Genomic DNA, 26,942 nt, shown 5'->3' on the forward strand with positions numbered 1-26,942 from the left:
TGGGGTGGAGACTGGTTCAAGCACCTGGGAGTTTTAAAGTCACCCCCAGCTGACCATTGTGCAGCCACCGGGGGAGGTACTCTGGTGCAGGGAGGGGTCAGGGAGACGGTGCGGGACCCTGGAGGGGAGGTGGGGGCCAGAACGTGAAGACAGGGTACTCCAGGGTACACCTGCATTTTGTGGTCGGCTCCAGGACTGTCAGATGGGGGGCAGTTCTCAGGGGCAAGAGGAGGAACCATCACCAGGAGAAGGCAGGCGGGCCTGGTGGCCACCACAAGCTGCAGAGGTCCCACCGGTCATGGGAGGCAGAGGTGGGGGTGGGCTCCGCTCTCCAGCTAGGCCCTGGGGCTGGTGATGGGCCAGGAAAGCAGAGGAAGGCCACAAGCACGTTTTGCAGTGGCCGAACTTAAGGGCCAGGTGAGCGGCAGGAGGACAGAAACCGAGGACCTACCTGGTGGGGAGAAAGCTGGGGGTGGGAAGGGTGGAGGAGCTGTAGCGAGTCAGGAGACAGAGACCAGGGCCCCCACCATTTAGGGCTGTGTGGGTGTGGGGGGTGGTGAGCATGACAGCCATGGACAGCCAAAGAAGGCTGTCCCCAGGTGATACGTCAGGGTAGGAGGGCAGGGCCCCCTGCCGGAGCCCCGTCTTCTCTCTTCTCTGCCCACACAGGGCCTAGACAAGCTCCAGGGCTCAGTTTAGGTCCCGCCCCGCCCCACCCCTGCACTCAGCCCGCTCCCGAGCTCTCCTCTCTGCTCATCCCTCAGACCACAGAGCCCCCGGGGCCAGGCTGGCCAGGACCCCCCCACCCCGGCCCGTCCCAGCACACTCTCTAGGGTGCCTGTCACCTGCACAAGAGGGCAAAGTACAAGCAGAGTGGTCAAGGCCCCCTGGAGATGCAGGAAACAAGGCATGTGTCGTCCCCCCCCCAAACCCACCCCACTGCCAGCACCCCAAGTCCTGCAGGTTGGCTGAGGACACAGGGCAGCAGGGGAGTCTGTGGCTGACCCTGGCAGGAAGGGTCCAGGCTGGGGTGGGCAGGGGCCACCTGAGGGGGCAGGAGGCAGGCGACGGCCCCAGCTGCTGGGCCAGGCCACCCTCAGTATCACACCAGCCCTTGCACCCTCAGCACGGTCACCGAGGCGCCGAGGATACACACAGGCACTGACCTGAGCGAATTCTTTTTATTACGACCGAACAGGTGAGCGGAGTGGGACACCCAGCCTTCCGCCAGCAGCCGCGTCTCCACACAGGCCGCCCGCCCAGGCACCTCGGTCCTAGGCCCAGCTAGTCCAGGGGCCCTCGTGGGCAGCGGGGCAGGAGAGGGGGGAACGAAGCCACAGGGTCAGGGCCCCTGTGGGGCACCCCTGGCCACGCCTACCCCACCTGCTCTGAGCCACTGGCAGCCAAGATCCTAGCAAGGCCAGGAGAGGGAGGCCTGAGGGGGAGCGGGGAGGAATCTCTAAAACAGCCCCACCCTGGAAACAAACCAAAGTGAGCCCAAGTCCCTCCTGGGAAGGAGCCCCAGCTCCCACGGGTGTATTTCTCTCAAACAGCAGAGCCCCCAGGGCAGGGGAGGGCAGGGGAGGGCAGGGGCGGGGGCCACACGGAAGACCAAGGAAAGGAAAGCCCCACAGGAGAAGGAAACTCAGACCGGCAGTCCCATAAACGTTTGTTGAGCGAACGAACGAAATCCAAAGGTCCTTCTTGACAAGCGGCACTCATCCATCCAACAGGAAAACCCCGGCGGGGGGCCAGTCCGATGCGTGGCCGCCAGCGTCTGGGGAGCCCACACTCGGCGCGCCCGGGCCGGGTGGGGGGCAGCGGCAACCTCTCAGGCCTCCCGCCGAGCGTGCCCGGGGCGTGTGCGCACACGCAAGCACGTGCACCACCGTCTCTCTGCACATGTGCGCGCCTGTCGGCCGGGGGCTCACCTCTCCTTCCCGTGGTTCTGTGCCCCCGCGCCCCCGCCGCTGGCCCCTTCCCCGCCGCCCCCGCCGCGGCCCCCACCGCTGCACAGCACCTCCGTGAGGTCGTCCATGACGGCGGTGTCTTTGGAGTCGAGCAAGTTGAACTCCCTGGCGAAGAGGATGAAGTGGACGTAGAGCGTGTTCAAGTGTCCGTGTAGCTCAAGGGCCAGGGTCTCCTTGAAGTGGGACCAGTAGATGTGTGCCAACACGTGGAACAGGTACTTGCAGATCTTCTTCACCAGAGACTCGAAGGAGCTGGGGAATTCTCTGCCTGGGGAGAGAGCCCACCACGCAGTACCTCTCAGGGGCCTGGGCTCCCACCGTCAGGAAGGAGATCATCTGCAGGACTAGCCTGGAGGGCTCCTGCCCGCCACCCCCTCCCCGCTGAGCAGCCCACTGGCAGGCACCCGAGTGACCGGTCACCCTGGGCCTGGCCCCGAGAGCTGATCTGCGTCCAGGGGCCCGTGACCCTGCCATAGGCCACCCGAAGCCTGGACTCGGCCCGGGGTCACGTGTGCTTCCCTGACGGATGCTCTTGGGCCCCTACACGGCCTGGGCCACAGAGGAGGACGGGAACCGAGGTGCACGGGGGCCTCCTGCTGGCTCCGTATTGGCCTGGAGCCCCCCACCAGGACCTGCCCAGGCCGGGACACAGGGCGGCCGTTAGCGCTTGCTGGCTGTCAGGTCCCCAGTGAGGTGGCCTGCAGCAGCCCCACTGTACAGAGGGCGGAGCGGGCGGCAGAGGGCCCAGGGCCCAGGGTGGATGCGGTCTGGACCCGGGCTGCGCTGACCCCTGCCAGGGCGCACCTGCCTGGCCTTACAGCCCAGGGCACACAGCCGCCCCCATCCCGTAGGTCTGGCCCCTTCGCATCGGCAGCCACGGCCGCCCAGCAAGGAGGAGCGCAGCAGGGCAGAGACGTACCGTATTTCGTGGGGAACACATCCTCATCGGTCACCAGCTTCTGCACGGAGCTCATGACAAAATCGACGTACTGGGGAGCAGTGCACTTGACCTTCTTCCCCCGCTCATCGTACCAGTAGTACTGTCTGTGGGGACAGAGGGGGCCGGTCACGGTGCCCCACAGACACCCAGCGACTCTTACCCGCCCCCCCTCCGCCCCGGCCCCAGCCCCAGGGGTGGAGGTGTGGCAGGTGTCCAGGCTTCCCCTCCCAAAGTCCCCAGGGGAGACACACTGCTTCCCACCACCTGGAGACCCTCAGCTGCATCCCATAAGGGTCTGCCGGCACCGATTCTGAACGTCCAGGACAGAGCACGCCGTCTGAACACACGTGTACAACGTCAACAGAAGGCGTGTTCATTTTCTCTACCACGTGGCTGCAAGTTTCATTCCTTTAGAGGGACGCGTGTTTTGTATGATTTGAAGAGGCATGGAGGGCACGCTGTTTGCTGCTGCCCCGCCTCTTCCAGGGACACTGCTGTGACTTGTCAGCTGGGCCTCGACCCTTGGGAACACCCCTGCTCCCCCTACTAGGAGCCACATGCCCTCCACTGGCCCAGTGAGAACAGCTGGAACACCTGCGGGCAGAGACACCAGGATCTCTCACCGTGCGAGTCTCCCAGCTCGTGTGAGCGTGGACTGCCCCCCCGCCCCAGCGCTTCTCTCCCCAGAACACACACAAGCGCCCGGTGGGTACTCATCTGGCAGCCACCCTGCTCTCCCCACCCCTGCTCCCGTCTCCCCAGAGGGCTGCTGTGCTCCTGCAGGCTGGCTCACCAAGGGCTGGACCCGGAGCCACAGGAGGGCGGGGGGGGGGTGGCCTCTAGTCCGCTCAGGCGTGTGGTGCATGTGGGTGTGGGGCTGTACCCGTGAGGGACTGAGTGGCCTAGACCCCGACCCTCTCAGCCCCCTGCCCCAGCCAGATGACGGGCAGCCTTCAGGCACCAGGCTTCATACAGACGTTTCCCTCTGTCCGGCACCCCGTCACACAGCTGGCTTTACTTGGCCTCAGAATCAGCTTAGACTAGGTTTCCCCAAACCTCAACATCCCACCTTGCTCGGGGACCCCAGACTGGCTCAGAGTACCCTGCCCTGATTTGTTGCGTGTACCAAGTACCCCTGGATGACAGCCATGAGGGCTAACCCACTGCTACCACCCTGTCAGGCCTGTCCTCAGGACAGTGGGGGTCCCCATTTCCCATGGCCAGCCTGACCCTGGACAAGTGACCTCAAGACAGCTCCACGGCCACCGCCCCTGCTCCGGCAAGCCCACCTCCATCGAACAGGAACCGGGGCTCCGCTCCGCCCCAGGCAGGGTGTGGGGCTGGCCAGCAAGACCGGGAAAGCATGGCCTCCACAGTAATGGACAGGCCCTGGGAGGAGGCCAGCCTTCGTGGATAAGGGGACATGGCCCGACTGCCACTCAGCACCACACCTGCCCACTTGGGGGTGGAAGGTGTGGGGTGTGACTGGGGTGTCGGGGCTTTGCAGAAGGCTACTCGGCTACTCCGGGGCTACTCCTGGGCACTGCCACGCACCCACAGGGAGGCCGGGCTCCACAAGAGCCTGGTGCCAGGTGCCCCACAAGGCCCAGGAACATGAGCGGGCAAGGGAGCTAGTTCAGACAAAGCCCTAAGAAGCTTGCCAAATTCCTGCTTGCCCCCAGGAAGTAGAAATCCAGCAGGGCGCTGCCGTCCGTTAGAACACCTGCCCGAGCACCCTCCCCGCCACAAGGTGGCTCTGCTGACCCTCCTCCCGCCTGCCCAGACGTGGGCACAGGGCGGGTCAGATCACCTGAGGGCGAGAAGACAAAGCCCCTTTCTGTGTCACTCTGGACAGCCTGAGGGGGTCCCTGTGCGGGGAAGTGGAGGAGCCCGGCCTCCGGGGGCCAGGCTGAGGCCCATGTCTGCAGTGAGGTCCAGAGGCCAAGGCCCAAAGGCTGGGCGGGCGTCACAGACATCTGCTCCACCAATCTGCCCGGCACCGCCCGCGGACGCTGATGCACCTGGCCACAGGGGCCAGAGGGTCACAAAACACAGCTGCAACTAGAAACTGGGACACATGTCTCCCCAACGTGCGGCCCAGAGAGACTGGCTCCTGAGGGACGAGGACTGCCCCATCTGTTTGAAAGACGAGACCCTGTGCTTTCAATGTTCCACTTGTTTTCATTTTTAAGTTACCGGGCAGTACAGAGAACGCGTTCTGGCAGGCAGGCCTACAGCTTCACCTGTCCAGACAGCCAGGCAGCTCCCACCCCCTCCCCCGGTCAGTCTCCAGCACACCAGGGATGGCCCCAGGGGAACGCCACAGGACGTCCTGAGCCGGGCTCCGGGCTCCAGCCATGTCTCAGTGTGCGCCCCGCGGCCCCCGCCCCCGCCAGCGTGGAAGGGCCAGCGCGCCCAGCCGTTCCCCCCGCTGGAAGACACCTGGCTCGTTTCCAGTTTGGGGCAGTTATGGCTCCACCTATTATAAATGCTCCCGGGCAGGTTTCTGTGTGAGCACAAGCTCTCGCTTGTCTAAGACGAACATTCCGGATCTGCACTGCTGGGCCCGTAAGAGGCCACCAAACCACGGCCGGACTGGCCTGTGCATCGCTCTGCTGCCATGTCCCTGCCAGCACGGGGCCTGCTGTCCCCACCTGCTGCTCTAGGGGCTTGTCCGCTCTCCTGGGTCCTCTCCGCTGACTTGTGTGTCCAGGCCTGGACCCACTGGGGACCAGCTGCTGTTCGCACGCCCGAGTTGCGAGGGTTACTCACACACTGGGCGCCGGTCCCCTCTTGGGTATATGATTAGCCCATGATTTGTCTATGTTTTCTCCTAACAGCGTCCTGATTCTCAGAGCAGAAGTTCTAACTGTGGCTTATGCCCGACAGTATTACTGATTCTTTCTCATCAATGAGCCTTGTGTCATGGCCAAGAGCTCCTCGCCTAGAGCTAGGTCATGGAGATTTCCTCGTTTTCTTCCAGAAGTCTTACAGGTTCACAATTTAGAATCCATTTGGAGTTAATCTGGGCATAAAGGTTTTGGTCAAGATTCACGTTTTTTTTCTTTTTTTGCACACAGGCGACTGGTTTTTCCACCAGCATCAGTTGAAGGGACTATCCTTTCTGCACTTTCTTCTTCATCTTTGTCAACAGTCAGAGGGCCGCCTTTGTGTGGGTCTATTTTTGGACCCTCCACGGCCCCCCCGATCTGTGGGTCTGTCCCCGACGCTGTCCTGACAGTGGGACCAGGACTGTGCTCGTCCATGCGCAGTCAGCCAGTTTGTCTCATTCTGCAAAAACCGTGCTGGGCCTCGCACCGAGAGGGAAGGAAGTGAGCAGACGGACCCGGCAGAACTCCCCCTCGGCGCCATGCTGGCTTCTCCACGGCTGCTCCCCAGCACCTCGCCCTTCGCAGTGCGAAGACACGTGTCTGTGGGGCTGTTGTAAATGGTGCGGTTCTCTTAGTCTGGGGCTCCAGCTGTACACTGCTCGATGTTTCCTACACAACCATGCCGCACACAGTACTTGGGGCACTTCTAGTTCTTCTGCACCAGGATGCCTTTCATCCCTGGTTTCTTGCTGTACAGCACTGTCCATTTGAGTGAATTTTGGTATTTTGTTCCTACCAAGGAACTGGTCCGTTCAAACTGTCCAATTTACGTATGTAGGGATTTTTGGTATGTTTCCTTCATATCCTCTCAGTATCTGCTGAGTTTATAGTGACACCGCTTTCATTCCTTAGACTGATACTCTACACCTTTTCTCTTTGTCAATCTTGGCCTATCAATTTTATTGATCTTTTCAAGAAATCAGCTTCTGGTTTCATGGATTTTCCTGTTTTCAGAAATCAATTTCAGTGATTTCTACTCCATTATTTCTTTTTTCTGCTCAATTTGGGTTTATTTTGTTCTTCTTTTTCTAGTTTCTTAATATGGAAGCTTAGTTCCCGATTTGAGATCCTTCTCCTACAACAAACACATAACCCTATAAATTCCCCTCAAAGCTTTGCTGTGTCCCACAAATTCAGGTATGCTGCGTCTTCATTTGTGCTCAGCTTAAAATATTTCAAATTCCCTCTGAGCCTTCCTCTCTGACCCGTGGATTATTTAGAAACGTGCTCATTCCCAAGTGTTTGGAGATTTTCCTGTTATCTTTCTGTTACTGATTCTAGTTTAATCCCATGACAGTCAGATAAGGAATGTACTATGATTCTGATTCTTTAGAGTGTGCGAAGGGCTGTTTTGTGAGCTGGGATGCCATCTCCTTTGGTGACTATTCATTCCGTGCGCACTTGAGCAGAACGCGTCCTTCGCTGTCGACGGTGAAATGCATCCAGCCCAGCTGGCCGATGGTGCTATTCCGTCCTGTATCCTTGCTGACTTGCTGTCCACCAGCTCCGTCTGCCTCCAAAAGAGGAGAGCTGAAGGTTCCCACTCTGAGGTGATTTCTGTCCGTTCCTCTCAGTTCTGTCCATTTATTTTGTGTAAAAGCGGCTACTTGGTGCACACGCATTCAAGATCGATACTTCTTGATTAACTGATTCTTGTAAATATGCAATCTTCTTTATCCCCCGTGGTTTACTTTGCTCTGAGGTCTTCGGAGTCTGGGATTCATAGAGCCACTGCAGCTCTCTTCTGATGGCTGTTCTGTGGATACAGCTTCTCTATCCATTTAGTTTTAACCTACAGACGTCAATGCACGTGAAGTATTTTGTGAACGCTTACAGCTGGCTCAGCTCAGAAATCCACTCCTGCACAGTGGAGCCCCTTCACCTGTGGTTTCACTTTCCCTGGTCTCAGTTCCTCGTGGCAGCGCCGTCCAGAAGCAGACACTGCTCCTCCTTCGGACGCAGCGTCCGAGGCTGAGGACGATATAATGGCGTACCACGCCCACCTGCCTCAGTGCCCCCCCTTCACTGCACCACATGGGTATTTCATGGTCGCACGCTATCACAAGAAGAAAGTGGGTACAGCGCAATAAGAGATCTTGAGAGACCACATTCACATAACTTTTATTACGGCGCACTGTTGTAACTGTTCTGTTTTTTTGTTTTTGTTTTTTTTTAAGATTTTATTTATTTGACAGAGAGAGACACAGCGAGAGAGAGAACACAAGCAGGGGGAGTGGGAGAGGGAGAAGCAGGCTTCCCGCCGAGCAGGGAGCCCGATGCGGGGCTCGATCCCAGGACCCCGGGGATCATGATCCAAGCCGAAGGCAAACGCTCAACGACTGAGCCACCCAGGCGCCCCGTAACTGTTCCGTTTTATTACTAGTTATCTCTGTACCTAATTTATCAATGAAATTTTACCACAGGCCACAGGGTTCGATGCAGTCCAGAGTTTCAGGTGCCCAGCGGGGCTGGAAGCACAGCTCCCATGGCTGGCGGCCGACTCTGGGAGCTCTGTTTGGCCCTCTGACATTTATGGGATTTCTGGTGTGTTTGAATTTTTTACCACCTTTGTTTACCGCTTGTTCCTTTTGCTTCTCGTCCCTTGTATCTCCTCTTTCCTGCCTTCTTTTGGGTTATGATTTAGTCCTTCCTTTCAGTTTACCCATTATGACTTCGACTACATCATTTACACAACTTTTCAGAGGTTGCTCACAGGAGTATAAAATACATACTCCACCTGCTTTCCACGCTGTCTGTTACACCAACTTCCCGCCACTCCAGTGGGAGCACCGAGAGCCCAGCCCACCGCCGTCTCCTCTGCTGTGACCCATCAGACGGGTGTGGCTCAAAGCGCTCCACACGGCCAGTCCCCAGGTCCATCCCTGTCGCTCGTCCTGCACAGACGGTCCCAGTCCCCTCGCTCTGGGATTCCCTGCAGGAGGTCTGCCGACTGTGGATGCTCTTAGTTTTCCTCCATCTGAGAAAGGTCCGTATTTCACCTAAACCCTTGAAGGATACGTGTGCTGGAAGGAGGACTGTGGGGTGGACTGCTCTTTCCTTTCGGTGCTTTAAAAACGTGGCAGAGCTTCCTTGTGGCCCAAGGCTTCTGATGAGCGCTGCAGTCACTCGCCTGTGTCCTCGAGGGTTGGCTCTGCTCCGGGAAGGCCTTCTCTTTGCCCAGTTTTGTGATGACGTTTCTGTGCATGGACTCCTCAGTTTGTCCTACTTGGAGTTCATTCAGCTCCTTGAATTTGTAGGTTTGTGTCTGCCAAGCTTGGAAAGCTTCAGCCATTATTTCTTCAAATACATTCTCCGCGTGGCCCTTTCACGTCACCTCGGGGACTCCAACATGACCCTCTGGTTTCCATGTCTAGGCCCCACTCCAGGCCCCAGGCAGACACGTTGGTCCTGGGGCAGCACGCAGCTCTGGGACCTCTGGCAAACCCGCTTTCTTCTCTTCAACTAATTTGACATCAAACAACTGCTAGGAAGGCAGTAAGTATGCCAGGGCCCGTAAGCCTGAAAGACCCTGTGAAGGCCGCTGCCGTCGAGAAGAACAAGAAGTGGGCACCCCAGGCTCACAACAAGCTCTACGTGCTTTCCAGGAGTCTCTTCTCAAACACGGGGATACCGAAGGAAACATGGGAGCAGAGGAGACCAGCTTCCCCACCCGCCTGCCCTACGGGCCACCTCGGATACCGCTGGGTCGGGCCCAGCCAGCAAGCGTCCTCCTGAGCGTGCCACACACACACGGCAGCTCTAAAACACCGTCCTCACCCGCCTCCAGCATCTGCCGCTGGGCAGTCTACTCTACCGAGGGCCCCTCCCTCCCATATCACTGTCCTCCAAGCTCACCAGCCCCAACCTCCCCTGGGGCATCCCTGCCTGTGGCCAATGGGGGGACATGTAATGCCTGGGCTCCCATCAGCGGCCTTTTCTGGGTGACAGAGTGGAGAGCCAACTACTGTCTACATTTGCTCGCACAGGACCTAGCCCTGAGCTGTGACCTGCTGAAGCCACAACAGCAGGGCCTGGCGGGGCTGAGAGCCAGGCCTGTGCCAAGGCTCATGGGCTCTCAGCGACAGGAGAGCTCCACTTGCCTGCGTTTGAGCTAGGTCTGTGCCCAGGAGCATGGCCAGCAGCATCTGTGGGCAGGATGAACTCAGGACAGCACACAAAATGTGTGTTCGCCAGCAGGGGCTAGCGGCTCATGCGTACTTGCCTCGGCCCCTGACCTGCAGCCCCGACAATAAAAAGGAGGTATGAGAAAGGAGCTTCCGTGCCACCTCCTTAGTCACAACAGCCCCAGGCTGAGACCCAGCACACCTGGCCTCCTGTCTGAAGCCACCTTCCATCCCTTCTGCTATTAGAGGCCAAAGGCAAGTCTGTGCCGTGCAGTGGCTCTCCTCCCCACACCCCAATCAGGAGCTGCTGCGAATCCAGTGAGGTGCCTCGAAGCCCCCTTGGGGTACCTGCCTACTGAAGACACGAATGTGCACAAGCTTCCGGAAGAGAATGAACAGCACCCAAGGCCCACTGAAAACTCACTGAGAAGGCATCCCGGTCCCACAAAACCAGCCAACGAGGAAGGCAGTGAGTGCCCTCCTCCACCCCGTCCCCTCGCTGTCTCCTTCTTCACTCCCTCCCACAGGGCGGGAGCTCTCGGGAAAAGCCATCCTTCAACTAAGTGAAGCAGAGAAGCATCTGCAGCTTCCCGATGCTCTGCTGTCTTAGGAAACCAACCTAGGCATGTTCACCCCTAGCCCCAAGGAGCTCGGCCACCAGCCTCTGGCCGGCTCCTGGCACCCCGTGCCCCAGCAGGACCCACGCCACCGAGTGCCTCCCCTTGCTGGGCTCTGCCTCCTGTGTCCCTGCCCCACGGGGATAGGAGGTGCAGCCCCAGCCAGGACACGGCTGAGGAGACCCCGCAGGGGCGCCATGAGAGGGTGCAGGGGCTGGGCCACAGCCCGGCAGCGACTCACGTGTTACACACGGCCATCGTCTGGCAGGCCTCTCCCGTGCAGAACTCTGAGATGGTGCTGTACTGCAGGTTGACGTGGTGGAAAAATGTGGTGGCTGCGAGGGACGAGAAGGACCAGGTGTGAAAACCACCACTGCAGCATGCTGTACGTCCCAGTGCCCTGCAGGCCCAGGAGGCCCGGCACTTCTTCCCGCGGGCCCTGGGGCAGCCAGCACGCGCCACAGACCAGAGACACACGTCCCGGCGCAGAGCACCGGCCCTGGAAGACGGCCACCAGCCACTGTCTTGGGGGCTGGCACGTGTTTGCACAGCGCCAAGCTGGGCAGAGCGCCAGCGGCCATCCAGACGGCGTCCCCTCGAGGGGTGGGGCAGGCCTGCCCAGCGGGTGGAGGTGAGAGCCACCCTCCCCTGCGTGGGTCATGGCCTTGCAGCTGCACACCCGCTCCACAGACAGTCCCCGGCATGGCAGCCCGTCCCTGGTACCCTCCCCGGTGGAGACCCTATGTGCACTGCAGGGCCGGCCACCAGCTCCGGGGAGTCCCCGAGGAGGTGGCCACCTGCAGCCGCTGTGGTGCCCTTCCCCACCCCATGCCACACGCACTGTTGCTGGCCAGCCACTCGTTGAGGTCGATCTCCCGGGGCAGCACCACCAGCTCCTTGAAGCCGACGTCGGTGATTCTGGACTTGGTGTACTCTGGCTCCAGGTACATCTTCTTCTCCTCGGCAGCAGGCTTCTTTCCGTTGGGCTTTGCTTTAGACTTCCTGCCGGAGAGAAGGGAGCAGAGGGTCACTGCATGACAAACGCAGGCATGGAGGCCACGAGCTAGGTCCTGGGACATTAGCGGGGCTGTCCCTGCCAGTGGGACAACCGGGGGGCTCTTCCTGAGACACCCCAGGAGATTCTGCTCCCAGTTGGCGCCAGGAACGGAAGGAAGCTGCCTTTGTCCTCCCCTGCCACTGTCGGGCCCATGGCCTGACCAGCTGAGCTCCCTGCCACCACAAGGGGCAAGGAGGCAGACACACATTGCCGGAGGCCCAATGCCGCAGGGCCAAACCTGGAACGCACGACAGGCAGGCAGCTCTGGGCCGCCGAAGGGCTGGGGTGGTGACCACACTAGCCAGGTTCCAGGCCCATGGATGACACTGCAGCCACCCTGGCCCACAGGCTTGCCGGGTGGGACACAGGGGTGAGTTTTCCTGGCCCAGGCCCCCCACCCTTCTGTGCAGCCGACCCGGCCACCCGGCCTTCCAGAGCCCTTGCTGCGTGCTGACACAGCTGGAGCTCCCCTGCACAGCCCTGTCCTGCTCACCTGGGTTCCGTGCCAAGCACACAGTGCAGGATCCGGGCAGGGACAGACAGACAGGTGGGCATGAACCAGGCCAGGCATTACAGAGATCTGCTCAAAAGACCACTCTGCACCAAAAGGTTTTTTTTTTTTTGCTTACAGAAATGGTTACTTTCCATGAAAATATACTGTCATACAAAAACAGAATGGGCTTGTTATAGCTACTTTTATAGGACTAAATACATATATTTGAAATGTCTGTTTTCATTCAAATCCAGTATCAGTACCTAATAAGCCCCATAAACCAAAGTTCTCAGTGCTGAAGAGGCCCCCTCCTTGGTGGGGGAGCTGTGGGCCCCAAACCAGCCTCCCGCCAGCCGCCCAAAGGCTGGAGCCAGGGCCATGGTGTGTGCAACCTAGGTCCACAAACAAGATGGAACACCCCCTAAGAGGGCAAGGTGACCAACACAGTGGCCCAGAGCCCCCAGCTGGGAACACAGCCCAGGCTGGGTCTGTCATAAGTCACTGAGTGTCACACTGGAGCCCACACTGGGCACACGGGCCTCAGAGCAGAGGACCCAGTGGAGGGCCGTGTGCAGATATGGCCCCTCTCAGCAGCAACCGCCCAACGTGGAGGTGCAGGAGGGTGTAGGCTCCCCGCCATCTGGGGAGCAGCTCAGAGCAATGCTGCAGTCCTCCTGCACATGCAGGGACTCTCCAACCCTTTAAGGTTTAGCACTGGGTTCCTGGCAGTAAGTTTGAGAAACTGAAGGAAAATGCCTAATAACATGAATGAGTCTCTTGGTTCTTAGTTGGACGACTAAATTCTTCAATGGTACACACCGTGACTTGTAGAATCAAACTGCAGATCAATACTACCAGGACGTCTTACTGACCAGAAACGGCCACCTTTGGCTATGAACTCTCAAGGAGGGGTCACCCCCGCCCCAAGAGCAGAAACTCAGGGGAAGTGTGTACACCTGCCCTGGCGACAGGAAAAGACAGCCAGAGGTCTCGGAGTTCCAGGAGACACATCCTTCAGAGCCCCCAGTCCTGCTCTGCAGTGCGAGGGCAGGAGTGAGCACGCTCCCGCCACGGCAAACCCACAGGCACCCCTGTCGGGATGGCCACGGGCCCCCTGCACACCTGGGAGGGTCGTGGTCGGGGTGCTGGCTGGGCCGGAGGGCTGGGGGCAGGCAGGCTGAGGACCTGGACTCGGGGGCCACCAGCCGTGGCCAGGCCCCACCCGTTTACACCCTCAAGCTCCGCAGCGTCTACGGAAGGAGAAGCAAACCAGCTCACTCCTGGCCTCTGTCTCTGGCCCAGCTGCCCAAATGGGAATGCTCCGCGGGTCTTGGCTGGGGCACAGCCTAATGGGTGGCTGAGCTGGACACGGCCATCCTAAGCACTCAGGGCACCCAGCTCCCTGTGCGCCCCTCCCCTGCCAGCCCTGCTCCAGTAAGGGCGAAAGGTCTCTGCAGCTCCCTGACCCTGTCCTTCTCTTCTTCTGTTTTGAAAAGTTGCTAGTGGTTTATTTAAGAGAAACAGGAAGGAAAAATGCTCCCCGAATGCCAGGGAAATGTTTTCCCTCAGCTTCTCAGCAAATCTTCTCCTTAAAAGGCGACGTGTTCTCAGCCTCCTGGTGCACCACCGGGAGTGGCCAGTGCCACGCAGGGCCACAGTGTCCTGGGGACAGGGCAGGACAGACCCCCGTGACCTGGAGCAAAGGCATGGATGTTTCTGTCTCTCTTGATCTCTGTTACATACACAACTGCAGTGAGCACTTCAGGGGTCCCCTTGGGTGGTGGTGGGGGGAGGCTGTTCCCTGGGGACAAGTGTGGACACACGCTTCTCAGGGACCTATGGTCCCTTGGCCCAAGACAGCGAGGCTCCCACCCTTCCCCAGAGCATGGGAGGGCTCAGGGAGCCCAGGGGCTCTGCTGATGCCCTCAGATGCTCCACCAGGAAATGGGTGGGCAGGCCGTTTCGCTCCCTGCCCCCTGCCCTTCTCCTGACCCTGGTCTCTGCTACTGAGTCACACGCCGACCTGTCAGAAAGCCTGACGTTGCCTGGAAGATGTCCCGTGCCTACAGCCCCAGGCATGAGGGACCAGCCCACGGGACACACGTTCAGCCTGCCCTGGTTCTGCTCTGCTCACCCCCCACCAAGTGTCCGTCTGCTGTGCAGGTTCTCCACTGCATCCAGGCCCAGTCTGACACCCGCCCCTGCCTCACCTTGACTCACACCTGGCTAGGACCACCCCTGAGCTGGCCACACATGCTGGGCCTCAGCTTCGGGGTCTAGAGGGTCCTATGACCACACGTGTAGGGATGGGGCCCGTGGGGGCCTGTTGTCCAGGAGCCATGTCACCAAGTGATGAGGACCACACATCAGAACCAGCCCAGGGGCAGCTGTTAGTGGAGCAGCAGCAGGAACTGGCTTGGTGCAAGACGTGCCTGGGGTGACACACAGGCCCCCTTGGGGATGCTGCCTGAGGAAGGGTGTGGCACCCTCGTGCTGGCAAGTCCATTTCCAGGGGAGACTGGGAGCCCCTTTGGGCCGACTCTCCAAGGGCCAGGCAGGCAGCCGCGGGAGGATGTGGGCTGCGACGTGTGTGTGGTCAGAAGGCCTCAGCCTCCTCACCCTTCTCCCCTGCTGCTGTCCGCACCTGTTGTCCTGCAACAAACTGGCCAAACAGGCAGGTGCACACCAGGCCCGCCAAGCTCGACTTCTCCAAGCTGGTTCCCCTGAGCTCCCCTGTCCCCATCATCCAGGGCAGGCCTGGGACCCCTGGACCACCGTGCAATTTGGGATGACCCCTGTGCCAGGCCCGGCAGAGCAGAAGTCTGTGGAGCCTGGTCATGGGGTCCTCTTTCCTTCAGTCCCACAGGCAGGCAGCAATGATGGGCACTGACCCAAAGGCGGCAGGACAAGGTACAAGCCAGGGCCCCTGTGTGGAAGTGGTCCCACAAGCCCAGCCACACGGGTCCCTCCCACCCCAGTTCTGTCCTGGCCACTGCCAAGCCACTTGGCCCCTCTGGGTGGCAGACGTGGCCCTGGCCCAGTCCCGCTCCTCTGCCACCAGCAGCAACAAAGCTGAGCTTTCAGAAAACGCCCTGTGGCTTCCAGGTGGAACAGGCTACGTAACACCGTCCCTGTGGCCACACGGATGGAGGACACAAGACCCTGCGCCCCCGCCCCACAGGCACCGAGCTCTGGAGCAGGTTCTGTCCAGCCAAGGCCCAGAGGGCTGCCCGGGGGCCACACGCCTGAGCTCCTCCTCTCTGGCTCTCCCCCCACACTGCTTGCTGGGACCCCCACAGCGGCAGCAAAAGGTGGAGTCCCTGGCATGGAGCTGCACTGAAGGGACCAGAGAGTGGACACAAGGCTGAGGCCTGCCACAGGGCCTGCTGGCACCTTGCGGGGCGGGGGGGGGGGGGGCGGTGTATGGCTACAGGCACATGCAGAGAACCTCCAACAGAACCCTACATGCTCTCCTGGTCTGACGGGTGGGCTCCAAGGCCGGGACACCCATTTGGGAGGGGCCCAGGCTCCACCAAGAACATCTTCCTACTGTCTCCTCACCCTCCCCTGCTCCTGACGCCCTTACCACCTCCGCAGGAGTCCCCAGACCCCACACAGCTTGGCCTGACACACTTTCTGTCCAATGTCACACCACCAGTCCCACCCAGAAGGCCCCTCAGTTGCTCAGTGTGAGCCGGCACCGACATGCAACCCATCCACGCTGAGCAAGGGGACACAAGGGTGGGGAGGGATGCCTGCCCGACAGTCAGCCCCAGGAGAGGAGTCTCCCCTAGGGACGCAGACACTCTGTGAGGGATGCACCTGCCCAGGAACGCCTGGAAACACTTGAGTGCCCCACGCTGATGCTCCCCACCAAGAGCTGGCCCCCACGGGCAGACGTGTGGCTGTCAGGGAGCAGTCAGTAACTGTCAGGTTCAGAACACAGACGCCTCCTCAAGGCCTCGCCTTGCTGAGGCAAAGGGCTGGTGGTCCCCAGGCACAGAGCAGGGCCAGCTGCGCCCAGCGGGGGACGCACCGAACCAGGAGAAGAAACGGGCAGGATAGACGGAGACCCCCCCCCCGCTTCCTCAGAGTCCTGCTCAGCCTTCTGTCCGCCCCCCGTCTGGCCCCTGCGGTGCTCACCGGATGCTAGCATCCCAGGACAGCTGCGGTTCTGGCCAGGAATGAGGCAGGGCAGATGCAGGAAGTCAAGGGGAGTCAAGCTGACCGTGGAGGAGGTGGGCAGTGACAGGGGCGGCCCCGTCCGGAGGCAGCCTCATGGGATGGAGACCAAAGATCCGGGGGTGGGGGAGCAGGGTTGTGAGGAACCATGGATGCGTGAACAGTGGGCCCACGGCACGCAGAGGCCCCACAGGAAGTGCTCCCACGGAAACAGAGCCTGTGCTGGTGGTGGTCTGGGAAAGGAAGGGCCCATGGAGAGGGCGTCTGAGGGTGCCCACCCTCCCGGGTGCAGCCCACCGCTCCCCACAGCAGGCTAACGCAGGAGGGAGCTCCCGGGCCCAGGCCTGACCAGCGCAACTATCTGGGGTGGCGTGCTGGGTGCAGCAAGAGCGGCCCGTGGGTCCCGTGTGCACAGGACCCACCTGCTCCCAGGGGGCAGCAGGGCCCGAAGTCCAGGCTCCTCCTGACCTCCTTCCTAGGACACTGAGGAGAGCACAGGCTCCGCAGGGATTTCAGTGACAGCCCTGTCACCGGGGCGGTCAGGGCACACTTGGGCCCACCACCAGGGCCAGACATCTCCCTCAAGCCCGGGCCGAGTGAGAACACCAGGGCTTGGCAGCACTCCCAACCCCCAAGTTTCTGATGCAGCGGGCCTGGAGTGGGGCCTGACGACCACCTGACATGTGGAGGCGCCCCGCCTGCATCACGTTCTTGCCACTCCTAGCACCCCGGTGTCACTGTACTCCCTCCTGTCGCAGAGCCTCGGAAACCAAAAGCTAGGAGGACCCCCCATGGGACCCTCAGCAACTCCCCACGGGCTACGGCCAGCCGGATGCTGTGGAGAGGGACAAGCAGGTCATTTCTCCTCCTGGTTTAACTGCCCTGCGGTCAGCACCCCCAAACAATGCATGCTTTCATAAGCCTTTGTGTCCCCTATAAAATGAGACCCACCAAGACGGAAGAAGCCAAGGCAGACTGAGAAAAGTGCGCAGACACCGTGGACCCAACGTCCACGCGTGTCAGGCGCTGTTGCGAGCTGTCTGACCCACAGCTGGAGCCACAATGTGGCCACGATGCTCAGAGTTCGAATTTTACTTTCACTTCTCCATCGGTGAAGTAAGCGCTCGTCCTCTGACGCTGGGCTGAGAAGCCACCTCCGTCGTGAAGTCCTCTCAGATTCCCCCAGTAAGGAGGGCCTGGGCCTCCAGTCTCCCACAGCGGCACGCCGGTGCTCGGCCGGGTCGGTCTTGCCTCTGCCTTCTGCAGAACCCGCATCGGCATTCGGCTCTCTCCCACCACACACACACGCACAGACGTGCCCTCACCCACAGTGCACGCACCCACAGTTCCCTACACACTCCCAGTGACGGTCATCGTTCCCGGTTTGAACCAAAGACCTGGAGGAAAGCACCCACACCCTGCCGGCCGTTCTAAATCTCACACCCTAACATTACGAAAGGACAGCTTTGGCCAGCTAACAGGTGGGACCTCTGGTTTCCACTTAGAATTCACTGTGAGTCCTCCCGTGCGGCACGCAGGTGACCGGCTGTGGGGAAGGACCCCATGGAAGAGACAGGCAGAAACCAGAGGTGCCCACAGACAGGCTCCAGAACGGCCTCCGTCACCACGCCGACCACCAGCTGGGCCTGGCTTCCCCTCAGACCATCACACCAAGAGGCCTGCTTACTTTGGCTACAGTTGGAAAAGCAAGAGACATTCACTTTCAATTTTAAAAACGACCCACTGAAGTCTCAGGCAAGTGCAAGATGTTCATACTGAAGGGAGCCAGATCTGAGTCGACTGTGACGCAGGCTCTGCCTGGGCTCCTGACTCCTGCGAGCACGGGTGTCGGCGCCCCTCGGAGCCCATCTTTGGGGTCAGCCGGCCTGCTGCTGCGGCCCGCCGCCCCCACACCCTCCCACCAGCAGGCCGCACTTGCTCTACCCAGAGCCTGAAGCAGGCTTCTACTCACAGAACCGGCAGTGGAGTGAGTTTCTCTAGACCCCTCTGCAGGTCAAAAAAGAAGTTAAAAAAGCTGTCAGAAGTGGCTTTTCTGGCAGCCCCCAGCCCCACAGCTATGGCCCATGTCAGGTCTCTGGACAAGGCCACTCCTGGATAGGCTCCGGTCATCCCACCTGGGGACAACGGGACACACACCCTGCCGCCCTGGCAGGCTTGGGAGAGGGCAAGGCAGGACTGCCGTGGCCACAAAAGTGGTTAACCACGAAGAGGGAGATGGGTCCCTGGTGGGCCCCCTGTTCTCATCCAGATCCGCCAGGGCCGCACTCCCTCAAGGAGCACGAGCTCCCTCCCCCAAGCAACAGAAGTGCAGGCATTTAGGGAAAACCCGGCTCCAAACGAAGTTCCTGGCCAAATCCAGCCCCCCACCCCCAGCAGCTGTACACCGCCAGGACCTTAGCTGGGAGGCGCGGCAATTACAGCCATTCCTCCCCAGGCTGACCTGGGGTAGGAACCAGGGACAGTCAGACCGCCCCCACCATCCCCTGCCCGGTTCACCTGAGCACTTGGCCGACTGCCTGGAGCACCATTTTGCAGCTGAGTCCAGTTTTGGGGGGCTGGCTGAGCAGAGCTCGGTCTGTGGGGAGACTGCTGTGATCTCCAAGCATGGTGGGGCAGTGCAGAGATGGGGCAGGAAAGTGGGAGCCAGGGCACCAGATAGCCGCTCCCTCCTTCCTCCCCTCCCTCGCTCCTTCCCTCCAGGAGACCAGCCAATGAGGACAGCAGGGGAAGAAAGAAGGGCTCCGGCCTGGCAGAGACAAAAAGCTGCTCCTTTACAGGCAAAGGCTGGCCAAGTCTGGGTACATGAGGGAGCGTCGCAGTCGCCTTTTCAAAGTGGCACCTTGCGGGCACTGTATGGGGTTAAGGCCACTGCCGAGGAGACGGACACCTGCCTTGGGAAGGACCCATCAGCAAGGCCCTGGGGTGGTACCACAGAGCAGGAAGCAGCGCTGCCCCAGGAGCTCGGGGCGGCCAGCACACAGCCCTTACCCGAGCCCAGCCCAGCCGAGACGAGAAACCGGAAGGGGGTGGGCTGGAGGCTAGCCGGGCGCAGACAGGCTGGCCACGCACCTGCAGAGCACGGACACGGGCTGGCAGCACACCCACACGGGGGCAGCCGTGGACAGGTAAGGCTGGCTGGCTCCCAGGGCGCCCCGAGCAGGCACTGAGCTGGAACTGGGCAAAGACCGCTCTTGCAGGGCAGCCCCACAACGCCTTCCTGTGGGGGTACAAGAAGCTGAGCGCCCAAGGCCCTCTTTGCAGCTGTTGTAGACACAGGAGGCCATGAGGGACTGAAAAATGAAACGTCTCCAAGAGGATGGTGCTCTGCTCAGCCCTGGTTTCAGTTCTGACCACAGGGACCGTGTCAGCCCGTCCCCACGCTCCTTGCGAAGCCCCGCCCAGCACAGAGCACAGCCAGAGGTCTGCCAGGATCAGCTCTGCCCCCCACCCCCGAAGGCCACATCCCACAAAGGGCCCTACTGACCTTCTCATCCGTCCAAGCTCTACGCTACTCTGCAGGGACCACCCCAGAGCCACCGAAAGGACAGATCAACGTGCAACAGCACAAGGCAGCCTCTGCCCGCAACAGCGCTCCGGCCACCTGGGAGGCAGGACAAAAAAGGCCCCTTCTGTGCTGGCAGGACAGTGTCTCCGGGGCCACCCTGGGAGTCAGCATGACTCACGTGCTGCTGCCCAGGGGAGAGGCGCTAACAGGATGACCACACAGCCCCTGGCAGGTGAGATGCAGAGTCCCCGGGAGGGGAGGACCAGCCTGCGGGGCCCACAGCAGAGCACTAGAAGGTCGCTCCAGGCTCACCTTGTTCCACTGCCTGCCCTGGCATCAGAACCAGCTGTTTCTCCAGGAAGTCCTGGTCCCTTCTATTGGAGATGAAAACCTGACACTCGGCTGCTGGGTGGTACTCTCCTCGGTCCTCTCTGCTGACAGAGCAGGCAGGGAGACGCGCGTGCATCAGGATACACCTGAATCCCCATCTCTGTGCCCATCTGTATCTGCATAACCCTGTGCACAATGCCCCCGACAGATCCGTCACCCATGGATCACTCCAGCCTCCTCCCCTGGCTTGTCTATAACCTCCCCCCCTCCAACAGGGAGACACCTCTGAGGAGCCACCAGGGTTTGAATCACTTAGTCAAAACCACGGCAGGGGAGCTCCACGCTGTGAAGGCAGCAAAGCAAACGGGCCCAGCACCTTTATTAATGGTGCAGGCAAGCGCAAGGACAGCTTAAAAGCAAATGGGAAGGGGCGCCTGGGTGGCTCAGTCGTTAAGCGTCTGCCTTCGGCTCAGGTCATGATCCCAGGGTCCTGGGATCGAGCCCTGCATCGGGCTCCCTGCTTGGCAGGAGGCCTGCTTCTCCCTCTCCCACTCCCCCTGCTTGTGTTCCCTCTCTCGCTGTCTCTCTGTCAAATAAATAAAATATTAAAAAAAAAAAAAAAAAGCACACGGGAAAAGCTTCGTGGCTGAGTCCAACGAAATAGAAGAGAACAAGACACAATATGCCCTCCATTGACAACCAAAAAACCCCAGAAAGACACATGCACAAGACAGATGAAAACTATAGCCCAACAAATTAGGCAATCTCAGAAATTAAGTGACTTAAAGATTTGAAGAGGGAGGCAAAATAACTCAAAAGAGGAACCATAAATGAGAGCCCCTGAAATGCAGACTAAATCAGAAGGAACACAAAGCCAACATGGCAGGAAACACAGGATGGAAAGGAGGAGTTTTTTAGATAAAAAAGGAACGAAGAGACATTCACTTGCATGATGACAGGGTGACAGGTCCCGGGCTGACCTCCACTACCAGCAGCTACTAACTGGGTGAAATACACAAAGCAATGGGTTTCAGATGCTGGACAATACACTGGTGGTTCAGGACAGTGCCCAAGAGCAGGGAACCCAAGGGTGAGCAGCAATCCACTGCCTGCTGGAGGCTGGGGTGTGGGAAGGCGAAGCCTGCGCAGGCCCTGCAGTCTCAAATGGAGGCAAGGATCAAAGCTGGGGCTGCTGTAATGTGCAGGGCAGTGAACCAGACGAGCTGGGCTGCCCAGAGAAGGGACGCCAGAAAGAAGGACAGAGCTAGTTAAGCCTCTGGCCAACCACTCGGATGGGGGCATGCAGGGCCCCTCCGAAGGCCTGGCAAAGAGCAGCTATGGGGAGCTGTGGAGGCTGTCAGGGCAGAAGACAGGCACTGCCCCTCCCAGAGAAGAGAGAGAGCGGGCACTCCACTGAGGCTCCACAGGACCTCCACTGAAAGCCTCGCCAGAACAGGGCTACAGCAGCCCCAGCGGAAGGTTTCTCTAGACCTGCCCTCATCAGGCTTCACCAAGCCTCAGAGGGTTCCTGCTGAACCAACAGCAAATGAACTGCACACTGCAATAACCACAGACTCTTGAAGGAAGGACAATGAAAACCAGAGCTTTAATAACACTTGCCACCACAATGTCTAACGAGCGCACACATGCACACACGTATGTGAAGGAGCAAAAAACGTTACCCACAGCCAGGAAAATAAGAGACAAAAGAAACAGACCCAGACACAACAAAGATGCTATAAGTAACAAAGACTTTAAAACCACAAGAATAAATACACTGGATGATTCAAGGATTGACAGGCAGTAGACCACTGAATGCTGACAATAATGAGACAGACAAGTTCTTTTACAAACGTAAGTTACCAAAACGGACACAAGAACAAATAGAAAATTTGAATTTATAATTAAGAACCTTTCTACAAGGAAATGCCAAAAGCAGGTGGCTTTATGAGTGAATTCTACCAAATACATAGACGAAATAATACCAGGGGCGCCTGGGTGGCTCAGTCGGTTAAGCGTCTGACTCTTGTTTCAGCTCATGTCATGATCTCAGGGTCATGGGATCAAGCCCTGCATCAGGCTCTTCACTCAGCTGGGAGTGTGCTTGAGGGGTTTGCTCTCCTTCTCCCTCTCCTCCCACCACTTGGGCACTCTCTCTTTCTCTCTCTCTCAAAAAAAAAAAAAAAGAAAAAAAGAAAGAATACCATTCTTTTTTTTTTTTTTAAAGATTTTATTTATTCATTTGAGAGAGAGAATGGGAGAGAGAGCACGAGAGGGGGGAGGGTCAGAGGGAGAAGCAGACTCCCTGCTGAGCAGGGAGCCCCATGCGGGACTCGATCCTGGGACCCCAGGATCATGACCTGAGCCGAAGGCAGTCGCTTAACCAACTGAGCCACCCAGGCGCCCGAAAGAATACCATTCTTACAAAAACTTTCCCAGAAAACAGATGAGGAAACACCACCCAGCTAATTTAATGAGGCCAAATAAGAACACCACAGGATAAGATAAATTACAGAATATCATCCATGAACACAGATGTAAAACTCCCTAAGAAAATATTAGCAAAACAAATCCAGCAATATATAAAAGGAGTAGCAGATCATAACCAAGAGAGGTTCGTTGCCGGAATCTAAGCTTAGCTAACATTTGAAAAACAGTCAATATAATTCACCATATTAACAGAATAAAGGGGAAAAGATGATCATCTCAATTAGATGTAGAAACAGTACATGGCAAAATGTTCATATACACTCCCAGCAAAAAAGTAATAGAAGGGGACATTCTCAACTGGAAAAGGGCAGCCACAAAAAAAATCTAAAGTTAAGGGGCACCTGGGTGGCTCAGTCGGTTAAGTGTCTGACTCTTGATCTCAGCTCAGGGTCTTGATCTCGGGGTCGTGACTTCAAGCCCCATGGGGCAAAAGACCAGCACACTTTACCAAGGAAGCTATTGGAATAGCAGATAAACACAAGAGAAACTGCTCAGCATCACTGGTCGGTACGGAAATGCAGATTAGATCCATCTCCGAAGAGATTCCACTAGGCTGGCTAAAATTAAACACACTAAGAACCCAAGTGTGGGTAAGAAGGCAAAACAACCAACACTCTGACACACTGCTGGTGAGAGTAGACAACAGTACAACTACTTGAGAAAAGAGTCGGAAGTTTGTCATAAACGTGTCATCTACGCTATGAACCAGCAAGTCAGAGCCTACGTATTTACCCAAGAGAAACGAAGCCGACGTTCTCACAAAGGCACACAAGAATGTTCCCAGCAGCACTACTACAACAGCAAACACTGCAAACAACCCCAAAGTCCACCAACAGAAGAACAGACTGATTACGGTCTATTCATACAACGAATACTACTCAGCAATCAAATGCCAAACATCACTGATAAGACGCATCATGTGCTCAACCTCACAGACATCATGCTGAGAAAAAAATTGCCAGAAAGAAAATCGTAGGTCCATACGGTTCCATTTATATGAAGTTCTAGAAAAGGTGAGGTTGATCTTCGACGAAAAGAAATCAGAATGGTGGTTGCCTCTCAGGAGGGGAGCAGCAGGGAAACGGTGAGGACAGAATTTTCTGGGCTTGGGGGTGTAAAGCACAGGGTGTTCACATCTGTCAAGACTCAGCTAACTGTACACTTGAGATCTGTGCATTATACTGTCTGTAAATTATACACCAATTTTAAAAGACTGAAAGTTTTTATAAAGGAAGATAAAGCATTTTAGTGAAAGCAGTAGATGAACTGAAAGACTCGACACTGCACAGTGAACGGGCCCCCATCAAAGCACAGCTGCCCACGGAGGACTCACCATCAATCAGTGCACTTGGGACACTGAAAAATCCTTCCAGAAAACCATTAGAGCTTGCCAGGGAAGCTGTATTTTCATCAGACTCCCAGTGATGCTTTCCATCAGAAGGCTGTTGTTACAGACAGAATGCGTGTGTGTCCCCCACCCCCCAATTCCTACACTTAGGTCCTGCCAGTGGGGTGGTGTCTGGGCGTGTGGCCTCTGGGAGGTGATGAGGGGTGAATGACATCATGAAGGTGGGCCCCATGATGGGATTGGTGACCTTAAAAGGAGAGAAAGGGATCTCCACCCCCCCAGCCCCCCAACACACCCAAATCAGCCAGGACCCTGATGTCCGATTCCAGAACCGTGAGACTAAAGGGGTGTTGTCTATGTTACCCGTCTGTAGTGTTCCGTTCTGGTGGCCTGAGCTAAGACAGCTAAGTGTGGTCAAAGAGGCACAAGGAAAGGAAAGGAAAGGGGAGCCGAAGACTTCTCATCTATCCAAAGTGTCTTTCAAGTCTAAGTTCTCAGCTGGGGGTGATACTACCCCAGGGAACATTGGGTAATATCTGGAGATGTGGGCCAAGGCCAGGGCAGCGCCCCCCTGCCCCCACACGTTGATCCTGCAGAGGTGAACAAGCCTGCGTGCAGGTGCAGACAGGAGCTCAGGCCCCATGGTGCCCACCAGGCCTCTCTGCACTTCCATCACAGCTTCTCAAGCTGCTCCCAGACTAGCAGCAGCAGCATCTGGGAGCCTGCCCGAAATGCCAGTTCTCAGGTCCTCCCGGCCCCACCAGCCGGACACTGCAGTGAAGCTGGCACGTGGGTGAACAAGCTCTCCTATGGTCGACTTCCTTCTCTTTCTCTTTTTTTTCCTTCCCCTATGCTCATCTGTTTTGTTTCTTACACTCCACATATGAATGAGATCATATGATCATTGTCCTTCTCTGACTGATGTATTTCACTTAGCATAATACCCTCAGAGCTCTGATTCAGGCTCTGTGTTCAACTCTGAGTCTGCTTGTCCCTCTCCCTCTGATCCTCCTCCCGCCCAGGGGTGCATGCTTTCTCTCTCAAATAAATAAATAAATACAATCTAAAAAAATAAAACCTCGGGGTGCCTGGGTGGCTCAGTCGGTTAAGTGGCTGCCTTCGGCTCAGGTCATGATCCTGGGGTCCTGGGATCGAGCCCCATGTCCGGCTCCCTGCTCAGCGGAGAGCCTGCTTCTCCCTCTTCCTCTGCCTGCCTCTCTGCCTACTTGTGCTCTCTGTCAAATAAATAAATAAAATCTTAAAAAATAAAAATAAAAAAATAAAACCTCTCTAGTTCCATCCAAGTCATTGCAAATGGCAAGATTTCATTCTTTTTGATGGCTGAGTATTATTCCATGTAAATACACACACACACACACACACACACACTACATCTTCCTCATCCATTCATCAGTGGATAGAGACTTGGACTGTTTCCATAGTTCGGTTATTGTTGATAATGCTGCTATGAACATTGGGGTGCATGAGCCCCTTCAAAGCTTTATTTTTGGAACCTCTGGGTGAATACCTAGTGGTGCAATTGCTGGGTCATAGGGTAGCTCTATTCTTAACATCTTGAGGAACCTCCATACTGTTTTCCGGAGTGGCTGCACCAGTTTGCATTCCCACCAACAGTGTAAGAGGGTTCCCCTTTCTCCACATCCTCTCCAACACATGTTGTTTGTGTTGTTCATTTTAGCCATTCTGACTGGTGTGAGGTGGTATCTCAGTGTGGTTTTGATTTGTATTTCCCTGATGATGAGTGAAGTTGAGCATCCTTTCCTGTGTCTATTGGCCATCTGGATGTCTTCTCTGGAAAAGTGTCTATTCATGTCTTCTTCCCGTTTCTTAACTGGATTATTTGTTTTTTGGGTGTTGAGTTTGGTAAGTTCTTTATAGATTTTAGATATTAATCCTTTATCCCGTATGTCATTTGCAAATATCTTCTCTCATCCGTAGGCTGCCTTTTAGTTCTGCTGATTGTTTCCTTCGCTGTGCAGAAGCTTTTATCTTGAAAACTCAATAGTTCATTTTTGCAGGGCGCCTGGGTGGCTCAGTCGTTAAGCGTCTGCCTTCGGCTCAGGTCATGATCCCGGGGTCCTGGGATCGAGCCCCACATCGGGCTCCCTGCTCGGCGGGAAGCCTGCTTCTCCCTCTCCCACTCTCCCTGCTTGTGTTCCTGCTCTCGCTGTCTCTCTCTCTGTCAGATAAATAAATAAAAAAATCCTTAAAAAAAAAAAATAGTTCATTTTTGCTTTTATTTTCCTTGCCTCCAGTGACATGTCTAGTAAGAAGTTGCTAGAGATGAGGTCACAGAGGCTGCTGCCTATGTTCTCCTCTAGGATTTTGATGGTTCCTGTCTCACATTTAGATCTTTCATCCATTTTGAATTTATTTAAAAGATCAACATTTCTAAACAATCTTTTTTTATTGTGGCAAAATACACATAAATGTACCTGTCTTCACCATCTCTAAAAGCACAGCTCAGGGGCGTTAAGCACATTCACAATGTTGTACAGCTGTCCTCACCAATGGTCTCCAGAACTTCCCATCTTCCCAAACGGAAACTATCCTCATGAAATACCGACCCCCATCCCTCCCCCGGCCCCGGCACCCACCGTCCACTCTCTGTCCCCCTGAGTCACCGACCCCCATCCCTCCCCTGGTGCCCACCATCCACTCTGTCCCGAGTCACTGACCCCCATCCCTCCCCCGGCCCCAGCGCCCACCGTCCACTCTCTGTCCCTGAGTCACCGACCCCCATCTCTCCCCTGGCCCCGGCGCCCACCGTCCACTCTCTGTCCCCCTGAGTCACCGACCCCCACCCCTCCCGCGGCGCTCACCGTCCACTCTCTGTCCCTGAGTCACCGACCCCCACCCCTCCCCTGGCGCCCACCGTCCACTCTCTGTTCCCCTGAGTACCAACCCCCACCCCTCCCCTGGTGCCCACCGTCCACTCTCTGTCCCCCTGAGT

At 57.5% G+C, this 26,942-nt stretch overlaps 1 protein-coding gene across 12 annotated transcripts in view; it reads right to left on the reverse strand.

Annotated features, from left to right (window-relative positions):
* Positions 1-1,167: 1,167 nt before the first annotated feature.
* MOB2 (MOB kinase activator 2) overlaps positions 1,168-26,942 on the reverse strand; it is a 78,309-nt gene continuing 52,534 nt past the window's right edge. For 9 of the 12 annotated variants that reach the window (XM_081797576.1, XM_081797578.1, XM_081797575.1 and 6 more), the window contains 4 exons: positions 11,384-11,544; positions 10,784-10,877; positions 2,890-3,014; positions 1,168-2,238 (listed from right to left, as the gene is read on the reverse strand). In XM_081797576.1, coding sequence (XP_081653702.1) covers positions 1,928-2,238; positions 2,890-3,014; positions 10,784-10,877; positions 11,384-11,544 — 691 coding nt within the window. In that variant the 3' untranslated portion in view covers positions 1,168-1,927. Of the gene's footprint in view, positions 2,239-2,889; positions 3,015-10,783; positions 10,878-11,383; positions 11,545-12,092; positions 13,872-18,791; positions 18,971-19,779; positions 19,803-26,942 lie in introns of those variants that run through there. The other 3 variants (XM_031036800.2, XM_006741346.3, XM_031036799.2) reach the window with 3 other exon arrangements.

This window comes from Leptonychotes weddellii, chromosome 11 (genome assembly GCF_054177405.1).
Source record: "Leptonychotes weddellii isolate Sample4059 chromosome 11, ASM5417740v2, whole genome shotgun sequence".
In the NCBI taxonomy this organism is placed as follows: domain Eukaryota; kingdom Metazoa; phylum Chordata; class Mammalia; order Carnivora; family Phocidae; genus Leptonychotes; species Leptonychotes weddellii.